Below are 20,381 nucleotides of genomic sequence, written 5' to 3'. Positions count from 1 at the left end.
TATTTTGAATATTTCCAAATTGATGTATTTAATTTAAATTATTTTTTATTTAAATATAGGAGAATGCCTTATTTTTAAATATCATTGAAATTACTGTAAGGCTAATTATATAAAGTTTCCATAACCCAGTACATTTAGGAAAATTGTTCCATATAAATTGAGAACCTAGTCAGCACCATAATTTATTTGTATATACACACACATACTGGATTATTTACATTCATTCTAAAAATCCTATTAAGGAAAAAAAACATAAAACCAACTTATTATCACCTATTTGGAAGTCTTTATTCTTTTTTTACCCCTTTTTGAAAGTTTTCTTAACCCTCTTTCTTTTAGCTATTAAATAGTGGTTCTCTTGGAATGTATTACATTGCCTAAAGTATCAGCACTATGTTGTACTCAGTACAATATTGTACTATATTATTGGGAATGACTGAACATACCATGTTACAGTTAGGGAATGACAAGGTAATTAAGATATGAAATACTGAACAGTCTTAGATCAGCAGCATCTTAGTCATTTTCCAAGTAATAAATACTGAAACTATTTCTTTTTAACTAGAGCAATGCGGCTTTTATATTTAAAAATACTGTATTATACAATTTCCAAATTTTTCTTCTGTGGCTCTTTCTTAGTATTTATGCTGTAATGTAGCAATTTTGAACCAGTGTGCTGCAAGAATTTTTAAAACATGCAAAACCTGACTGTTTAGTCAAGGGCATTGACCTCTTCCCATAGATTGTCAAATAAAAAACTGACAATAGCCAACACAACCACAGCTATCTAGTGTGAATGAATCAAAATTATACCTATTTTTTGTCAGGCAAAAAATATGTTTTAGTGTGCTGCAGAATTTTAGTAATTAGTTTATACTTGCCATGAGATGAAAAAGACTGAAAACCACTACTGTAATAGTGTGTTTAAAAGAAAAAAAGCATCTGTTAAAATATGAACTAAAATTATAGGGTAACCTGTAGTATATTAGGCAAAGTGTTGTTGCTATTTCACAACTGATAAATAAGTTATGTGTTTTTTTCCTTCATTAGCCATATTTTCCATAAGACATGTGTTGACCCATGGCTGTTAGAACACAGGACTTGTCCTATGTGCAAATGTGACATACTCAAAGCTTTGGGAATTGAGGTAAACATTACTAAACTATTTATATGAGGAAACTTAAGCAATGCATTATTTATGTACCTGAGCCTTCAGGAGAATAACATGCTTATTTTAGCTTTGTAATGTGTTATACTTACAGTTTATATCCAAAGTTGGACCTGCTTATATCACGTCCATTTTCATTCCCGACCCCTTTCCTCAAATGTACTTGGTTTTTGGTCAGAATTTGAAGTAATAACCTTATAAACTACCAGCTGGCTTCTGATACCCCTTTCTCATTGTTTTACTGTCTTACTATTCCATAGCAACCAAACTTGTAGCTTAATGAGCTTGTATAGTTCCAGAAAGCATAACAAATATTAAATTTTATTTGGTAAATGAAAAATAAAAACTACCTCTTCCACAGTACAAACAACAGAGAATCAAGATAAAAAAAAAACTCTTCCTGATTGTAGGAGATATATAGAATAACATGATTCTCAGTTCCCTATGGAACAGCATGAGGTTTTCTTTTTAATTGTCTACCTTGTACCAGGCATTATATTATGAAGTGCTAGGATCACCCAGATGGATATGTCAGGTGTGACGAAAATCTGTTTGTAACACCTTTTGCCCCATTGGTGGACCCATTTACTCCAACTACTCTGGCTGGGACCAGCAAGAGATTTTTGTGATTATTAAAAGGGATTTTAGTTTTAAAAGGTTAAAAGCATTGCTGTAATAAGTCACCTATGAATAAACATTGTATGGTATGTTAAAGAAAAGCATATAGTCTGACAGTCTTTTAATTTGTTCAAATGCCTTTCAAAGGTAGATATTGAAGATGGACCAGTGTCTCTACAAGTCCCTGTATCCAATGAAATATCCAATAGTGTCTCTCCTCATGAAGAGGATAATCGCAGTGAGACTGCATCATCTGGATATGCTTCAGTTCAGGGAGCAGATGAACCACCTTTGGAGGAACATGTGCAGTCAGCAAGTAAGCACCATGCTGAGGATCAAAGTGCCCTACAAATAATCCATTGTGGATCTTAGCATTTGTTCCACTCATCCATCAATACACTTTAGATTTTTTGTATGAACAATGCAATGCAGTACGTACCCCCACATTAACTTAATATACATATTCAAATGTACCTGAAACATGAAATATTGAATACATTAGGAATGGGATTATTCACAGAAGAAAAGGTTTTATTGGAAAGCTTCTCTGATTCATTTAAGCACTGTCTTGTTAATTTACAGAGGGTAAGGAGAAACTTCAAACTTCAGAAGCCATTGTTTATTGCACACCAATCAGAAATTAGGAAAGGAGTTCTGAAACAATGAAATTGAATTCAATTTCCAAAAGCTTGATTTATACATAACTTCTCAGGAACCCATCTTTTGCACAAATTGAAATTTTAAGAATAGTATGTGCTGCCACCTGTTGATTATTTATCATGAAATGAACAAATCTTGGAAACTAAAATTGAATACAGTAGTATCCCTTCATCCATGGTTTCACTTTCCATGGTTTCAGTTGCCCACAATCAACCACAGTCTGAAAATATTAAATGGACAATTCCAGAAATAAACAGTTCATAATTTTTAAACTGTGCACTGTTCTCAGTACTGTGGTGAAATCTCACACTGTATAAGCTCCTTGCCCATTAGTCACTTAGTACCCATATTGGTTATAAGATCAACTGTCATACTGCAGTGCTTGTGTTCAAGTAACCCTTATAATAGCCTAATGCTATGTCATAATACCTATGTCATTCAACTCACTCAATCTGATTACATAGGCATTGTATCATCTCACATTGTAAGAAGAAGGGTGAGTGCAATACAATAAGATAAGTGAAAGCATATTCACATGACTTGTATTACAGTATAGTTATAATTGTTCTATTGTATTAATTGTTGTTAATCTTTTACTTGTGCCTAATTTATAAATTAAACTTTATCATATGTATGTACACAGAAAAAAAACTTAGTTTATATAGAATTCAGTGCTATCTGCAGTTTCAGGCATCTACTAGGGGGGCTTAGAACATATGCCCTGCAGATTAGAGGGGACTACTGTACATTATTTTTAAATTCATATCAATCAGAATTGCAACTTAGTAATATCATAGCAGTAAAGACATTTTAGGGAATTCTGTTATTTTTTTCTTAGAAAACCTCTGTAAAAATTTTCCATCTTAAACTTTTACTTTTCTTATGGCTTGAATTTTTTTCTTAATCCTCATTTTGAGATAAATTTTGGCATAAAGTTGAAGAAAAACTAAATGTCAAGATGACTTGTGATATGTCAAATGTTAGCTTCTTATGACATAAACTTTGTCCTCTGTAGGCTTATCAGTGCCATAGGTACCATTTCTGAAAATGTCCCTAAGAATAATATACAAATACAAACCTTTTATTTTGTGTAATCTAATCTTCAGACATATCCTAGAGTATAAAATCATCATAAGAATCTTAATAATCTCTGGATTATTCTTCCTATAATAGGAAATCATTGTCTATTTGCCCCAGATGAGATTTTGTACCCCTAACTGTGTGGTAATAGAATTCAGTGAAGATAAAGGAGAGTGTACAAGATAATTCAGTTTATTGCTAGGCTTGTTTTAAAAAGTTCCAACCTATATCTTTTGATACTCTGTTCTTCCTGTGGGGGCAGGTGGTAAGCAGAACAGTTTTTGCAGAGAATTTGAGAAATAAATGAAATGATGACCCATGTTTCACTTCCTATATTCTTCACAAGGATTAATGATAGTAACACCTACCCAAGTGCCTCAAACCTGAAACAAGGGAGGTACTATCTCTTTGTCCTTGATTCTTCTGTCTTCTTTTTTCTATTGAATCAATATCCTTTTTCTCTAATTCATTTCCTAATTCCAAATCTTTATTCCACAGTCATAGTTTGAGCCACTATCTTTTCTCTGTCCATTCCTTCCAGCCTTCCTCCTCCAAGAATTGGGGAAGACTAGTCTAACTCCTGTTCTTCCTTTAAAACTTGCCACTCTTTGAGAAGGCTCCCTTGACTTGCATATGTGACCCTACTGTCTGCTTCTGTAGAAGTTCTATCATTGCACTTACTGCACTGAATTATATTAAAACTTTTTAAAGTTCCTTTGGGTAGGGACAGCATCTTATTATTCACTGCTTTATATCTGCATCTAGCACAGTCTGCCACATAATAGATACTCAAATAAGTGTTGAATGAATGACCACCTAGAATAGATTTAATTTTAAATGTGATTATGTACCACTACTTCAGGTACCTTGCCTATTAACCATTGATTATTATGATGATAGTTGATTTAAATAACTTTGTAAACACATAATTGATTTGTTTATGTCTATGTGTCCTATCATTGTGCTAAGTTCTATTAAGAGCACTAGTTTTCAAACCTAAGCATGCATCAAATCACCTGGAGGGTTTGCTAAAACAGGGGTGCTACCACCAGTTTCTGACTCAGTAGATCTGGGTTGGGACCTGAGAATTTTCATTTCTAATAAGTTCTCAGGTAATACTGATGCTGCTGGTCCAGGGACACTTTGAGGGCCACTAAATAGAGGTCTTAGTTCTTAAACTTGGCTGTAGATTAGAATCACCCAAAGAAACTTTAAACATTGCTGATGCTTGGGGTGTACCCCAGTATGGTTAGATCAGATCCATGAGGCATAGGAACCAAGAACAGTTTCACAAATTTTTATTAATTTTAATTTGAAATAGTTTCAGGTTAACAGAAAAGCTTCAAGAATAGTACAAAAATGCCCATATACCCATCACATGACTTTTCCAAATGTTAAGATTTTATATAACCATATGCAATGATCACATCCAGGAAATTAACTGATAAGATACTAACTAAACGACAAATGTTACTCAAATTTCATCAGTTGACCCACTAATGTTTTTTTTTATGTCCCAGGATCCCACATTACATGTCCTTTTTCCCCAGATTTATTGAGATATATATACTTGGTAGATAACATAGTTTCAGGTGTACAACATGCTGATGTGATACACATATATATTGCAGAATAATCATAAAATTTTTACATGTGAAAACATTTAAGATCTACTCTCTTAGCAACTTTGAAGTATATACTACAGTATTGTTAACTATAGTCACCATTTGGTACAATAAATCCCCAGAACTTATTAATCTTATAACTGCAAGTTTGTACTCTTTGACGAATATTTCCTCATTTCCATTAATTCCCAGTCCCTGGCAACCACCTCATACTCTCTATTTCTATGAGTTTGGCTTTTTATAGACTCCATATATAAGTGAGATCATATAGTTTCGTCTTTCTCTGTCTGATTTGTTTCACTTAGCACAAAGCCCTCTAGGTCTATCTATGCCACTGCAGATGGTGTGGTTTCCTTATTTCTCACTTCTGAACAATACCCTGTATATAATTTTCTTTATCTCTTCATCTGTCAATGAACACTTAGATTATTTTCACATCTAGGCTATTGTGAATAATGCTGCAGTGAACATGGAGATACAGATATCTCTTCAAGATAGTGATACGATTTCCTTCAGATCAATATCCAGAAGTGGGATTGCTGGGTAATATGGTAGTTCTATTTTTAATATTTTGAGGAACCTCCATACTGTTTTCCATAGTGCACCAATTTACATCCTCACCAATACATACCTTCTGTCCTTTTGATAATAGCTATTCTAATATCTTACTCAAATAACAATATATCATTTTGGTTTGGTTTTATATTCCCCTGATGGTTAGTGATATTGAACATCTCTTCATGTAATTGTTGGCCATTCATATGTATTCTTTGAAAAAATATGTATTCAGTTCCTCTGTCCATGGTTTAATTGGATTATTTGGTATTTTGCTATTGAGTTGTATGAGTTCCTTATATATTTTGGATGTTAATATCTTATGTAATATGTGATTTGCAAACATCTTCTCCCATTCTGTAAGTTGCCTCTTCATTTTGTTGATTGTTTATTTTGCTGTGCAAAAGCTTTTTATTTTGCTGTAGTCTCACTTGTTGATTTTTGCTTTTGTTCCTTGTGTTTTGGTGTCGTGGCCAAAAAATTGTTTTGAGACCAATGTCTTGGAGCTTTTTCTCTATGTATTCTTCTAGGAGTTTTATGGTTTCAGCTCTTATATTTAAGTCCTTAATCCATTTTTAGTTCATTTTTGTGAGTAGGGGTCCAGTTTCATTCTACTACATGTGAATATACAGTTTACAGAATACCATTTATTGATAAGACTCTGTTTTCCACATTGGGTGTTCTTGGTTCTTGTGTCAAAAATAAGTTGACTGAATATACATGGGTTTATTTCTGGGCTCTCACTTCCCTTCCATTGATCTATGTGTCTGTTTTTATGCCGGTACCATATATTTTAATTATTATAGCTTTGTAGTATAGTTTGAAATCAGGAAGTGTGAAGCCTCCCATTTTGCTCTTCTCAGGATTGCTTTTTCTATACAGGCTTTTCTATGGCTATATATTAATTTTAGGATTTGTTAATATATCTGTGAAAAAGCCATTGGAATTTTGATAGGGATTCCACTGAATCTATAGATGGCTTTGAGTAGTATGAAAATTTCAACAATATTAATTGTTATGCTCCATGAACATTGGGTCTTTTCATTTATCTATGCCTTCTTCACGTTGTTCACCAGTGTTTTATAATTTTCATTTACAGGGTGTTTTTTTTTTTTTACTTCTTTGGTTCAATTTATTCATAAGTATTTTGTTGTTTTTGATGCTATTGCAAAAGGAATTTTTTTATTTCTATTTCAGATGTTTCATTGTGTATAGAAATGCACTAATGATTTTTGTATTTTGATTTTTTATCCTGCAACTTTACTGAACTCATTAGTTCTAACTGTCCTTTAGTGTAATCTTTAGTGTTTTCTCTATATAAGGTCATGTCATCTGGAAACAGATAATTTTACTTCTTCCTTTTTGATTTTGAGGGCTTGTTACACTTTCTTGACAAATTTATCTAGCTAGGATTTACAATACTATGTTGTATAGGAGTGGTGAGAGTGGGCACCCCTATCTCTGTTGTCCATGGAACAGCACCAGAATGTTCCCATAGAGTGGACCTCATTTCAGCAACCTGGGTACTTGAGTTCTAGCTAAGAAAAATGTCAGAGCCAAGACTTAAACTATAAGACAAAGTTTATTTAGTAAGTTACAGAGATAGAAGAGAGCTGTAGAAGAAAGAGGCTCAGGAAACAAATTACAGAGGCAAAAGAAGGGCCCTTTGAGCCTTGGGGGAAGAAGAGGAGGAGAAGAAAGGTACAGTGGTGGGGGGGGTGGGAGGTGGGGGTAGGGGATGAGCATGTTCACAAGAGAGAGAGGGAGGGAAAGCCACGTTGGGTCTTCCTCATAAGTGCTTTTAAACATGTGGATTTTAGTGGAGGTCCCAGCAGAGTATCTCAATAGAATATTCATCAGCTTTCTAGGTGTCTCCTTTCAGAGATGTGGTCTCTAATGATAGGTTGGTGCCAGGGGCAGGGGTTCATTAGTCAATATATCTGGTCCTGGTGTCAGCTGTGGCATCTCTCCATCTGGTTTTGCTGCTTTTCTGGGCCTGGAGCTGAAACACAACTGAGGCCTAGACGTATTTGCTGTAGATCAGGAACTCATTGTCCTTGGACCTTAAAGCTGAAGAGCTATTCTCCAACCACCTTGGTAGTTCATCCTCTAAAGGGGTCTAACCACATGACTAGCAACATACCAGGGAAGGAAAGATCAGGGGAGGGTCTGAACCACATGGCCAGAGCTATGAAAGATCAGGGGGTCTAAACCACATGGCCATCAATATGCTAAAGGTGTAAAAGTTATGCTGGGGGTGAGGCTCTTATTTTCCCAGGTTTTCCCCTTGCTACACACTTGGACTTTCTGCCCTGGTGATCTTCTGTAGCTAGCCTATCGTCCTTGCTCTGCTCATGTTTGTGTAACTGCCTACCACAGTCTTATTCCTGGTTTTAGAAGAAAAGCTTACAGCTTTTCATCTTTGAGTAAGATATTATCTGTTGGTTTGTCATATATGGCTTTTATTATATTTAGGTATGTTCCTTCTATACCTAATTTGTTGAAAGGTCCACATTGTATTTAATCATAATGTCTTCTTAGTTTCTAAGCCATGATTATTCCTTAGTCTTTGTCTTTCATTACCTTGACACTTTTGAAGACTATTGGTCAGGTATTTTGTAGAATGTCTCTCAATTTGAACTTGTCTACTGTTTCCTAATGATTAAATGTATTGTCCTTTTCTATTTTAGTCAATAATGCCAGATAAATGATGTTCCCTTTTCTGCCTCATGTCATATAATGATATAATGAGTCATATGATGCCCATGTCCTATTACTGATGATTTGAACTTTACTCAATTGGTTAAGGTGGTATCTGCCAAGCTTCTCCTCTTAAAGTTACTATTTTTCTTTTGTAATTATTATCATATAGAGAAATACTTGAAGACTATGAAGATATCCTATTTCTTAACATACTCTTACCCAATAATTCTAGCAATTATTGGTGCTTCTTACTTGCAGTAATTATTACTGAAGTATGTGCCAATGGTGATTTTTTTATATCCTTCTTTCTACATTAAATAAGCTTCTATTTTCAGGAAGAACTATCCTTTTTCCATTTATTTATTCAATTGTTTATAAGAGCATGGATTCATAGATGTTTCTTTTATTCTATAATATTCTCATGATTTATTCATTACCTAGATTGTTCTAGATTTGGTCATTGAGAACTTCCTCAAGTTGCTTTCTGTTTTCTTTCAGTATGTCCCATCAGTTTTTGAGCACTTCCTTATTTTCTGGCATCACAAGATATTTGGTGCCAGGGATTAGCAAACTTTTTTGTAAAGGGCTAGATAGTAAGTATTTTAGGTTTTGAAGGTTAAAAGTCTGTGTTGCATTTTTTGTTTCTTTGTGTTACAACCTTTTAAAAATATGAAACCACTCTTAGCCATGGATTTGGGCCACAGGCTATAGTTTGCTAAACCTAGGCTAGAATCTAGGTTAATCTTGTACCCTCCTTGCCCTAGCCCTAGAATCAGCCATTTCCTCAGGAGTCCTTTTATTGGAGAACAGTATTTTGAAACCAAGGTCAGGATACTAGGTATGTTCATTGCTATTGAGGTGCCATTGCTATCAACCCCTTTTAATGAACAAGGCTGGGAAATATGTGTTCATGCAAATGTACACACATATCTGCATCCAACTATTCATTTATCTATCTATCCATCCACCCATCTGAAAAACAATGACCACATACTGATACATCCATTTCCAATCCAACACCACAGTTTATTCTAGCCTTCCCCATTCTCTATTTGTAACTTCTTTTTCTGACAGTGAGAAACCTGTCTTTTATTATCTACAGTATATTTACTTACTCATTCAATCCAAGAACACACAAAAATACTTTCAATATTGCTAACTCACAACCCTGTGGAAAACAATTTCACTAAGAGTTCTTTTTGTTTTTAGCCTTATAAGACATAGTCAAACTACTGTGTTCCATTGTTACTAAGTTAGTTCTTTTCTTTCCCACTATCTTCAGGATGGTTATTTTTTAATCATTAATATAATTATGTTCACTTGTTACCATTTGCATTTCATTTTGGCAATCTCCCCAACATCATGGTTGTTGTTTTGTTTTGTTTTGTCTATCTGTGCATTTGAGAAAGAACAGGTAATTTTTTTCAAGTGCCCAGGTGATTGAAATGTGAACCTAGGTTTAAGAACTGTTATATTTAGGATAGAAAAACAGAAGAAAATGTAACTTTTGCTCTTAATGGGGCTATAATCTAGTAAAAGTAAGCACACATGTGAATCAAAAATCAGTAATTATAGCCCTGGCTGCTGTGGCTCAGTGGATTGAGCACCAGCCTGCAAACCAAGGGGCTATTGGTTCAGTTTCCAGTCAGGGCACATGCCTGGGTTGTGGGCTGGGCCCCCAGCTGGGGTCATGCAAGAGGCAACCACACATTGATGTTTCTCTCCCTTTCTATCTCCCACCTTTTATCTAAAAATAAATAAAATCTTAAAAAAAGAATGTTAAAAATGAGTAATTGTAAATATTATAATAATGCCATAGGTGCTTCTATGTAAGACATGGTATAAATCATATAATTATTAAAGGAACAGGGAATAAATATAATAATCAGAGTATTATGGAATTAGAAAAGAAAGACTTATTACACATGAATGTTGAATTCTGTCTGAAAGAAGAGAAGGGTAGAATCATTATAAAATTGTTATTTCTTTCTAAAGATGAAAATCTACAGTTGGTAAACCATGAAGCATGTTCCATGACAGTGGATGTTGTTCCTCATGTTGACAACCCAACCTTTGAAGAAGATGAAACTCCTGATCAAGAGACAGTTGTTCGAGAAATTAAATCATAAAATCTGTGTCAATAGAAATCTTGAGCCTTTAGTAATAACAGAACTGCCAATCAGGGCCTAGTTTCTTATTAATGAACCTGATAGATTTAATAAAGTAAGAATAATATGGAAAGTGCTGAGATGACTAATATTATGGTATACTTTAATGGCTTTAAATATTTAACCTGTTAACTTTTTTCACAAACTCAATATATTATTTTTCATAGTTTCCTCTCAATAGTAATAGCAAGATTTTTAAACATTCAAAACTCTCTTCAAATATAAGTCATGTTTTTCATTTATAACAATTTTCTTATAAAAATATGTTGTTTTTAAAATGTGAAATAGCTGTGATCATTTTGTTTTATGATAGTACCTTAGTTAAAAAATACTACTATTTTAGCTTGGGCTGTATGTGTCAGGTTTTTCTCCAGGTGCTTATGTTGATCTGGAATTGTATTATAAAAAGTAATGCAAACTTAAGCTAGGACTTCATGAAATGTCTATTTAAGCTACATTAAGTTGATAGAACAAGATAAAAGCAAAATAATCATTTTAATTCTTATTTTTATATTAGGTTAAATGTACTTCATGTTAAGTGTTGAGCATAGTTTATCAGAGAATATGGACTGGACTGGATCAGTTGGTATATTAGTGCACTAATGTGACACAAAATTACAGACAAAAAGTTTCCTTACAAAACTGTAACAATTTCAAAAGTAGAGTTAAGTTATCGTACTATTTGAAAAGGATAAGCTGAGTGTACATTTTACCTAAATGGGCTAAAATTACATTAGCTAAACTAAAATTCTGTCTATGTAGCTATAAATTTTGTGAATGCATTTTCTTGGTGTTTGAAAATGATTGGGGGAGGGGGGAGAATTCCAGGTGCCTTAATAAAAAGTTAGAAGCTCCATCCACCAAAGTTAAATAGAGCTATTTAAAAATGAACTTTATTTGTATTCTGTATGGCTTATCTTTTTAGTTTTGTTTCCAGTGCAAATTCCAGCAGAATTTAAGCAAAGGCAAAACAGACATGTATTTTTGTTTCCTAAATGTAGAACAGATGAAACCATTGCATTCTTGTACACTGATTTGAAATGCTGTAAATATGTCCTGATTTGTATTGATTATCTTTAAATATAAAGTGTAAATAAAATATTATAATAAAATATTGTATCTGGTGTTTAATTAAACAGTCCTGAACTAACATTTGATATATAAGGTCTGTCTAGAAAAACTCCAACCATTGTTAATATGAGAACAGTATGTATGACATCAACATTACCTGGCAGCCAAGGAGAGTGGACTGGAATGCACATGTGTGAACAATGATAGTTTCACTGTACTAGTCAGTGGGGGCAGTAGACTTTGAGTAGGCATGTGTACTGTGTGGCTGTAGCATTCCAAATGACTGAGCCAGTAGAGCAACAAACCTGCATCAGATTTCACGTTAAGCTTCAACATTCCTTCACAGAAACTATTTGATGATTCAGAAGGCTTCAACTATGGGCAACTGGTGATTGGCTACTTCATCATGACAATATGCCCACTCATGCATCATGTCTCATGTAGAGTTTTTTGGTAAAACATCAAATTATGAAGGTGGCTCAGATCCCCTACAGCCCAGATTTGGTGCCCCAAAACTTCTGGATTTTCTCAAAACTAAAATCACCTTTGAAAGGGAAGAGATTTCATACTGCCAATGAGAGTCAGGAAAATATGAGAGGGCAGCTGATGAAGATTGGGAGAACTGTGTGAGGTCCCAGGTGCCTACTTTGAAGGTGAACTGAGGCATCATTATTCTATGTACAATGTTTCTTGTATCTTGTATCTTTTTCAATAAAGGTCTCTATTTTTCATATTATATGGCTGGATACCTTCTGGACAGACCTCATATGCTTGAATTTGGGAGGAAAGATTGTAAATGTTATATTGCATGAATAAAAACTAAACTTTTAGTATAATGTAAATTTACATATTTCACTACATAGAATCTGGTGCCATTGTAATATAACTGACTCTACCATGAATTATTCTAAAATGTCAGCATGGTATGGAACTGAAGGTGTTATGCTGAGTGAAATAAGCTAGGCAGTGAAAGAAAAATACTACCATGATCTCACCTGTAAGTGGAACCTAATCGACAAAACAAACAAGCGAGGAAAAAAGAACCAGAGACATGGAAATGAAGAACAAACTGACAGTAACCAGAGGGGTGGGAGGGAGGGTGATTAACAGGAGAAAGAAGGGGAACAGACAAATCAAGGAACATGTATAAAGGACCCATAGACAAAGACATGATGGAATTGAAATTGGAAGGTGAGAGAGTGAGTAGGGCAGGAGAGGGTAATAGGGAAAAAATGGGGACCACTGTAATTGAACAAAAAAAATTTAAGTTAATCTAAAAAAATGTTATATTAACCTTATAATAATATAGGGTTAGAGAAAGACCTTGATGCCAGTCCACCTTTATACCACCTAAGACTTAAGACCATTTTAATGCTTTAAAGTTTTCTTTTGCTTTGGCTTTCTCTTTGGTGATATAACACTTAGGATGCTGTTAATGAGTCAAGTGTATCCCTTTCTTTTCTGAAATATGTTAAGGATAAATAGATGCCTGGAACACCTCAGAACCAAGATTTTCTTTTTTATATATATATTTATCATTTATTTTATTCTTGTTCACGTACACTTGTCTCCATTTTCACCCCACCTTGGCCCCCCGCCCCACCAATCCCTGCCTCCCATCCTCGAATTTACCTGCTTCAGCTTTGACTTTTATGCATGTTCCTTTATGGACCTTCCCCTATATTCCCCCATTATCCCTTCCCTACCACCCATCTGGTTACTATCAGTTTGTTCTTTAATTCAGTGTTTCTGGTTATATTTTGCATGCTTTCTTTTGGTTGATTAGATTCCAATTATAGGTGAGATTATATGGTATTTGTCTTTCACTGCCTGGTTTATTTCACTCAGCATAATGCTCTCCTGATCCATCCATGCTGTTCCAAAGGGTAGAAGCTCCTTCTTTCTTTCTGCTGGGTAGTATTCCATTCTGTAAATGCACCACAGTTTCTTGACCCACTCATTTACTGATGGGCATTTGGGTTGCTTCCAGCACTCAGCTATTGTAAATTATGCTGCTATGAAAATTAGGGTGCATAGGTTCTTTTGAATTGGTGTTTCAGGATTCTTAGTGTATAATCCCAGTAGTGGAATTGTTAGGTCAAAAGGCAGTTCCAGTTTTAGTTTTCTGAGGAAATTCCAAACGGTTTTCCAAAGTGGATGCACCAGTCTGCATTCCCACCAAGAGTGTACTAGGGTTCCCTTTTCTCCACAACCTCACCAGCACTTGTTTTTTTATTTGTTATTGATGGCCATTCTGACCGGTGTGGAGTGGTATCTCATTGTAGTTTATATTTGCATCTCTATGATGGCTAGTGATGCTGAGCATCCTTCATATGTCCTTGAGCCCTCTGTAATGTCTTCCTTGGGGAAGTATCTGTCAGTTCCTTTGCCCATTTCTTAATTGGATTGTTTATATTCCTAGAGTGGAATCATGTGAGTTCTTTATATATTTTTGGAGATCAAACCCTTGTCTGAGGTGTCATTGGCAAATATATTTTCCCTTACAGTTGGTTCCCTTTTCACTTTACTGCTGTTTTCTTTAGCTGTGCAGAAGCTTTTTTAATTTGATGTAGTCCCATTTGTTTATTCTTTCCTTTATTTCCCTTGTTCTAGGGGACATATCAGTGAAAATATTGATGCATGGAATATCTGAGATTTTCCTGCCTCTGTTCTCCTCTAGGACTTTTATGGTGTCACGACTTTATATTTAAATCTTTTATCCATCTTGAGTTTATTTTTGTATATGTTGTAAGTTGGTGATTGAGTTTCATTTTTTGCATGTAGCTGTCCAGATCTCCCAACATCATTTCTTGAAGAGGCTATGTTTACTCCATTTAATGCTTCTTCCCCCTTTGTTGAATACTAATTGACCATAGATACTTGGGTTTATTTCTGGGCTCTCTATTCTGTTCCATTGGTCAATGTGTCTGTTCTTATGCCAGTAGCAGACTCTTTTGATTATTGTGGCCTTCTAATATAGTTTGCTATCAGGTATTGTGATCCCTCCTACTTTGTTCTTTCTCAAAATTGCTGTGGCTATTCAGAGTCATTTATGGTTCCATATAAACTTTTGAAATGTTTGTTTTATATCAGTGAAATATGTTATTGGTATTTTAGTAGGCATTGCTTTGAATTACAGATGACATGATAGTATACATAGAAAATCCTATAAACTCCACCAAAAAGCTACTTGACCTAATAATTGAATTTGGCAAAACAGCAGGATACAAAGTCAATATTCAGATATCAAAGACATTTTTTGTACACCAACAACAAAATATCAGAAACAGAAATCAGTAAAAAAAAATCCCATTTGCTATAGCAACAAAATAATGTACTTAAGAATAAACCTAACCAACGAGGTAAAAGATCTATACTCAGAAAACTACACAACACTGAAGAAAGGAAGTAAGGAACACACAAACATATACCATGTTCATGGATTGGAAGAATTAACATTATCAAAATGTCCATTCTACCCAAAGCAATTTATAGAACCATGATTTTCAAACAGTACACATATGTCTTATGTGGCAATGTTCCAGGTATATATGTGTGATGCCATAAATAAATAAATAAAATAAATAAACTTGGCTATATCCTTAAAATTTAAGGGGGAGGTGATTTATAATTTTTTGAATTTCAACAGCTATATAATTTACATACTCAAAATTCACCATTTTAAATGTACAGTTCAGTGATGTTTAGCAAACATATATAGCTGTGTAACTTTCACCACAATGCATTTTTAAACATTTCTTTTCACTCTCCAAAGTTTCCTCATATCCACTTATAGTTAATTTCTGCTCCCATTCCCAGACCAAGGCAGCCAATAATCTGCTTTCTGCCTCTATATATTTGCCAGTACTGGGACATTTCATATAAATAGAATCATACAATATGTGGTGATTGTGACTGACTTCTACCACTGGACATAATACTTTCAAAGTTCATCCATGTTGAAGTGTGCATCAATACTTCATTCCTATTCACTGCTATGTCATATATCCCATTGTATTGATATTCCTCATTGGTTATCCATTCATCAGTTAATGAACACTTGGGTTGTTCCCACATTTTGTCCATTATGGATAATGGTCCTTGAACATTGATGTAGACACCGGCCCACAGTGTCTGCTGCGTTATAGGTGAGACAGGATAAATTCCCATGGACTACCGAGTCCTGTGGAGAAAAAGGGATGGCAGGGCCATTCTCTCAAGGGAAAAGTGCCCCAGCCCTTGTCTTGACAGGCTTTTATTGGTTTTCTAATAGCATACATCAAAGAAGGTTTTCATTCATTATGTTTAGGTTTGCTTTAGGTAATTACTTTTTATAGATAGCAACAGAAGGGATGTCACTGATTAGTTCTTACAGATTAACAAGGAGAATATTGCAAATGCAAGGGAACGATAAGAGTGACTGGTCTGGTTACACTTTAGTCTTTGGGAGAATTAGCAGACTTCAGGAAGTTACTTTGGAGATATGCAGTAAGCATTTGCTGCCTCAACTCAGGATGAGAAAGTTTTAGCAAGAGCAAGTCATAAAGCAGCCTTGGTATAATGCAGGCCTGATTCCCCATGGGAGAACCGATCCATGGGTTTGGCTCCTGCAGGCCACCACACACCTATGGGCTTTCCCATAGGGCTAAGCTACAAGTGCCATTGCCAGGCAGATTGGTTCCCTACAGAACATTCATTCAGAAGCCTTTTTGTATGTTTTTTTTTTTAATTTTCTTACGTATATACAAACGACAGGAGTTCCATGTTAGTTTTACTTTTTTTTTACAGCTGTTATCTTTTGATAATAAAAAATACAATTAGACCAACAGATTTTATTACTCCCACATATTAATCAAAATATAAGCTGATTCCTTTAACTGGCAGTATATATACTTGTCCATACAGGGAGTCTCTAACTTAAGAAAGAGGAATTTTCTGAGAATTCATTTAGCAGAAGTCAGGCTGTATTATCCTGTAAATAAGAATATACATAGTCCCACATATAAATAAGTAAAAACATTGTTAACAACAGAATTGGACCTGGCTGGTATGGCCAGTGGATTGAGTGCCAGCCTGAGAACCGAAAGGTCACTGGTTCAATTCCCAGTCAGGGCACATGCCTTGGTTGCAGGCTGGGTCCCCAGTTGGGAGCACTCAAGAGGAAACTGATCAGTGTTTCTCTCTCACATGGATGTTTCTTTCCCTTTCTTTCTCCCTCCCTTCCCCTCTCTAAAAATAAATAAATAAAATCTTTAAAAAGGATATAATTAGAATGATGAAAATATTCCTTCTTCCCCCCATATCTAGTTTTGAATCATTTACTAATTATTTTAATTCAGTTCTATAACATCTGGAAAAATTTTACTACCTTATGCTATAACAAATTTTGAGTTATTTACCTCACTCATCACCTATTCTGTTTGGAGTGGGTTTTTAAAATATTTTAAAACATACAAATATAAGATTTAGGTTTACATATTACATGAGAATTGAAAGAAATTCATGGTTCGTTCTAGCCAAGATGGAGGCATAGGTAGAAACCCTTTGCTTCCTCGCACAACCAAAAGGAGGATAACAACCAATCTAAAATCAATAAACAACCAGAACTGCCAGAAAATCAAACTGCATGCTCCGACAACCAAGGAATTAAAGAAAGAGTCAACCAGGCCAACCAGACTGGTAAGACAGGTGGACAGAGAGAACCTGCAGCAAGGCAGCGGACCATGCAGGCAGGGCTGGCTGAACAGGAAACTGAGACTCAGAGCTGACTGTGGACTATGACAGGGGTTGCCACAGTGGCAGAAACGACCAGTCTCACACAAGAGTTCATTGGAAAGTAGGGCTAGAGCCCAGCAAGCGAGCTGCATCATTCACACTCTGACCACTACCCCACAGACAGTGCCACAACAAGCAAAGAGGGTTGTCCCACCCCCTCACAACATAACAGGTGTGCTGAGACAAAGAAACATGGCTCAAATGAAAGAACAGAGCAAAACTCCAGAGAAACTGCTAGGCGATGAGATAGCCAACCTATCTGATGGAGAGTTCAAAGCCCTGGCAATCAAGATGCTCTCAGAACTGACTGAGCTTGGTCAAAAAATGAAAGAACAAGTGAGGACTACCCAAAGTGAAATAAAGCAAAATATTCAAGGAACCAACAGTGACAGGAAGGAAACCAGGATTCAAATCAATGATTTGGAACAAAAGGAAGAAATAAACATCCAACTGGAACAGAATGAAGAAACAGGAATTCAAAAAAATCAAGAGAGGCTTAGGAAACTCTGGGATAACCTTAAACATTCCAATATCCGAATTATAGGGGTGCCAGAAGGAGAAGAACAAGAGCAAGAAATGGAAAACTTATTTAAACAAACAATGAAGAAATACTTCCCCAATCTGGTAAAGGAAATAGATTTCCAGGAAGTCCACAAAGCCCAGAGTCCCAAAGAAGTTGGACCCAAGGAAGAACATACCAAGGCATATCATCATTAAGTTACCTAAAATTAAAGATAAAGAGAGAATTTTAAAAGAAGCAAAAGGAAAGGAGAGAGTTACCTACAAAGGAGTTCTTATAATACTATTAGCTGATTTCTCCAAAGAAACCTTATGGGCAAAAAGGGGCTGGAAAGAAGTATTCAAAGTCATAAAGCCAAGGACCTATATCCAAGATTACTCTATCCAGCAAAGCTATCATTTGGAATGGAAGGGCAGATAAAGTGCTTCCTAGATAACATCAATTTAAAGTAGTTCATCATCACCAAGACCTTGTTATATGAAATGTTACAGGGACTTATCTAAGAAATTGAAGAAGATAAAAAACTATGAACAGTAAAATGACAACAAACACAACTATCAACAACCGAACCTAAAAACAAAAACAAAAATAAACTAAGTAAACAACTAGAACAGGAACAGAATCAGAGAAATTAACATCACATGGAGGGTTTTCAGTGGGGAGGAGCATAAGAATGGGGGGGAAGGTACAGGGAAAAAAAGCATAATTGGTAGGCACAAAACAGATGGGAAGAGGTCAAGAATGATACAGGAAACAGAGAAGTCAAAGAACTTATATGTACAACCCATGGACATGAACTAAGGTAGGGAAAAGCTAGAGGGTTGGGGGTGCAGGGCAGAGTGGAGCTAAAGGGGGAAAATTGGGAAAATTAATAGCATAATCAATAATATATACTCAAAAAAAGAAATTCATGATTGTGGCAGGTATTTTGACCTCCAGAGATGTTTACTGTCTTCTGCCTTAGAGCTAATTCAGTAAGAAAGTTTTGAAAAACCATACCCACTAGTTTTTAACTTTTTTTTTCTATAGGAACATATAATCTCATGAGTGTGGGACACTTTTTGACATACCTAGATTTCAATGGTCAAGTAGTAATATAAATAGGGTTTAGCATAAATAGTGAAAAGTTCTCCTCCAACTGATATCTCAATTCTCAACCACTGCCTTAGAAAATTTTAATGGGCATGTCCTCATAGAAACTTTTTTTTCAAAAAGCAATTTAGTCAGCTAAAATTCACTAACAGAGGTTATTATTTAACAGACACCTATGTATGTCTTAATGGAAGCATAATTAATCACCTCCAGTTTGTTGTAGAGTTTTGTTACAGAAACAAAAGGGGACCAAAGGCAATATACTATTACCAAAGGGAACCCCCCAGGTTTGTTACATCCTCCACCTTATAGGAAAGACATCTCTCAATGCCAGAGATTCCTGAAAAGGAAAGAAAATGTTTATTTAATGCTATACAAACTTAAAATAGTGACCTACTGTCCTCATCAAAATCTCAAAGTCCCTTAAAACACCCACAAACACACACAGTCCTTCCTTCCCCCCTTTGCCCAGTCTGGGTACCGTATCTCAGGAAAAGAAATAGAAGTCCAGGGCTTAGGCAGTCCCTGGTTCTTCCCAGTAATCCTTCTCGGCTGGTAGGCCTCCCTTGGTTCCCGGCACTATCAGCTGTGTCGCCAGGATCTCTGCTAAAGTCGGGTGGTGGTTCCCCCTTCTAAAGCTACAGGGGTCCCCACTCTGGCAAAGCTGCGAGGCTCTCCTTTCTATTGGCACAGCCACATGGTTCTCTGCAGTGCCACAGCCAAGTGGTCCTCTCTCTACACTGCAACAGCCGCTTGTTCCTCTCTACACAATAATTGTGGGAAGTTTCCATGCTGCCAAAACCGCACGGTTCTCCCTCCAATGGCTGTCGCGTGTCCGTTTAAATCCAGGCACCAATTTTCCTCTGCAGCCCCATTTCTGGCTCCTCCCACAGTTGGCTACACTTGTCAGCACTCTCGCATCCTTCAGCTTTACTGGGCTACCATAGTGAGTCTGGGCAGGCATGGCACTATGTCATAGAGCCAATCATCTCCAAGCTCTCACGCAGGCGCTGTAATTAGGAGGAGTTGCCTCCCAGTTATGTCTTGGGGGGAAGTTACTTCCATTCCCCTGGCTCAGAGCATGGCCACAGCTATTTAACATATCTATGTAACCAGTTAAAGGTTATAGGTATGTTAAATGACCACACCAGAGGTAAGCTGCAAAGCTGTTGCTATGCAAAACAGCTCTCAATGGCCCTGCTCCATTTGTCCCTTCCCCCAACCCACACCTGTGGTGGGGGGAGGTGAGGAAATCCTAATATTTCCTGAACACCTTGAGTTCTGGACCTCATTTCAAATCCCTATTTGGGGCCCCCCTCTTGGCTGCACCCTGTAACAGTTTGATT

General features: G+C 35.9%; 1 protein-coding gene across 3 annotated transcripts in view; it reads left to right on the top strand.

Annotated features, from left to right (window-relative positions):
* Positions 1-11,689, top strand: part of RNF128 (ring finger protein 128) — a 135,619-nt gene extending 123,930 nt beyond the window's left edge. For 2 of the 3 annotated variants that reach the window (XM_045817551.1, XM_045817550.1), the window contains exons 5-7: positions 1,051-1,147; positions 1,934-2,102; positions 10,405-11,689. In XM_045817551.1, coding sequence (XP_045673507.1) covers positions 1,051-1,147; positions 1,934-2,102; positions 10,405-10,538 — 400 coding nt within the window. In that variant the 3' untranslated portion in view covers positions 10,539-11,689. The remainder of the gene's footprint in view (positions 1-1,050; positions 1,148-1,933; positions 2,103-10,404) is intronic. The other variant, XM_045817552.1, reaches the window with a different exon arrangement.
* The last annotated feature ends 8,692 nt before the right edge of the window (positions 11,690-20,381 follow it).

This window comes from Phyllostomus hastatus, unplaced genomic scaffold, assembly GCF_019186645.2.
Source record: "Phyllostomus hastatus isolate PE091 unplaced genomic scaffold, TTU_PhHast_1.1 phas_scaffold_28, whole genome shotgun sequence".
In the NCBI taxonomy this organism is placed as follows: Eukaryota; Metazoa; Chordata; class Mammalia; order Chiroptera; family Phyllostomidae; genus Phyllostomus; species Phyllostomus hastatus.
Note: the sequence above shows the minus strand (reverse complement) of the source record. Positions and strands in the feature narration are given on the sequence as shown.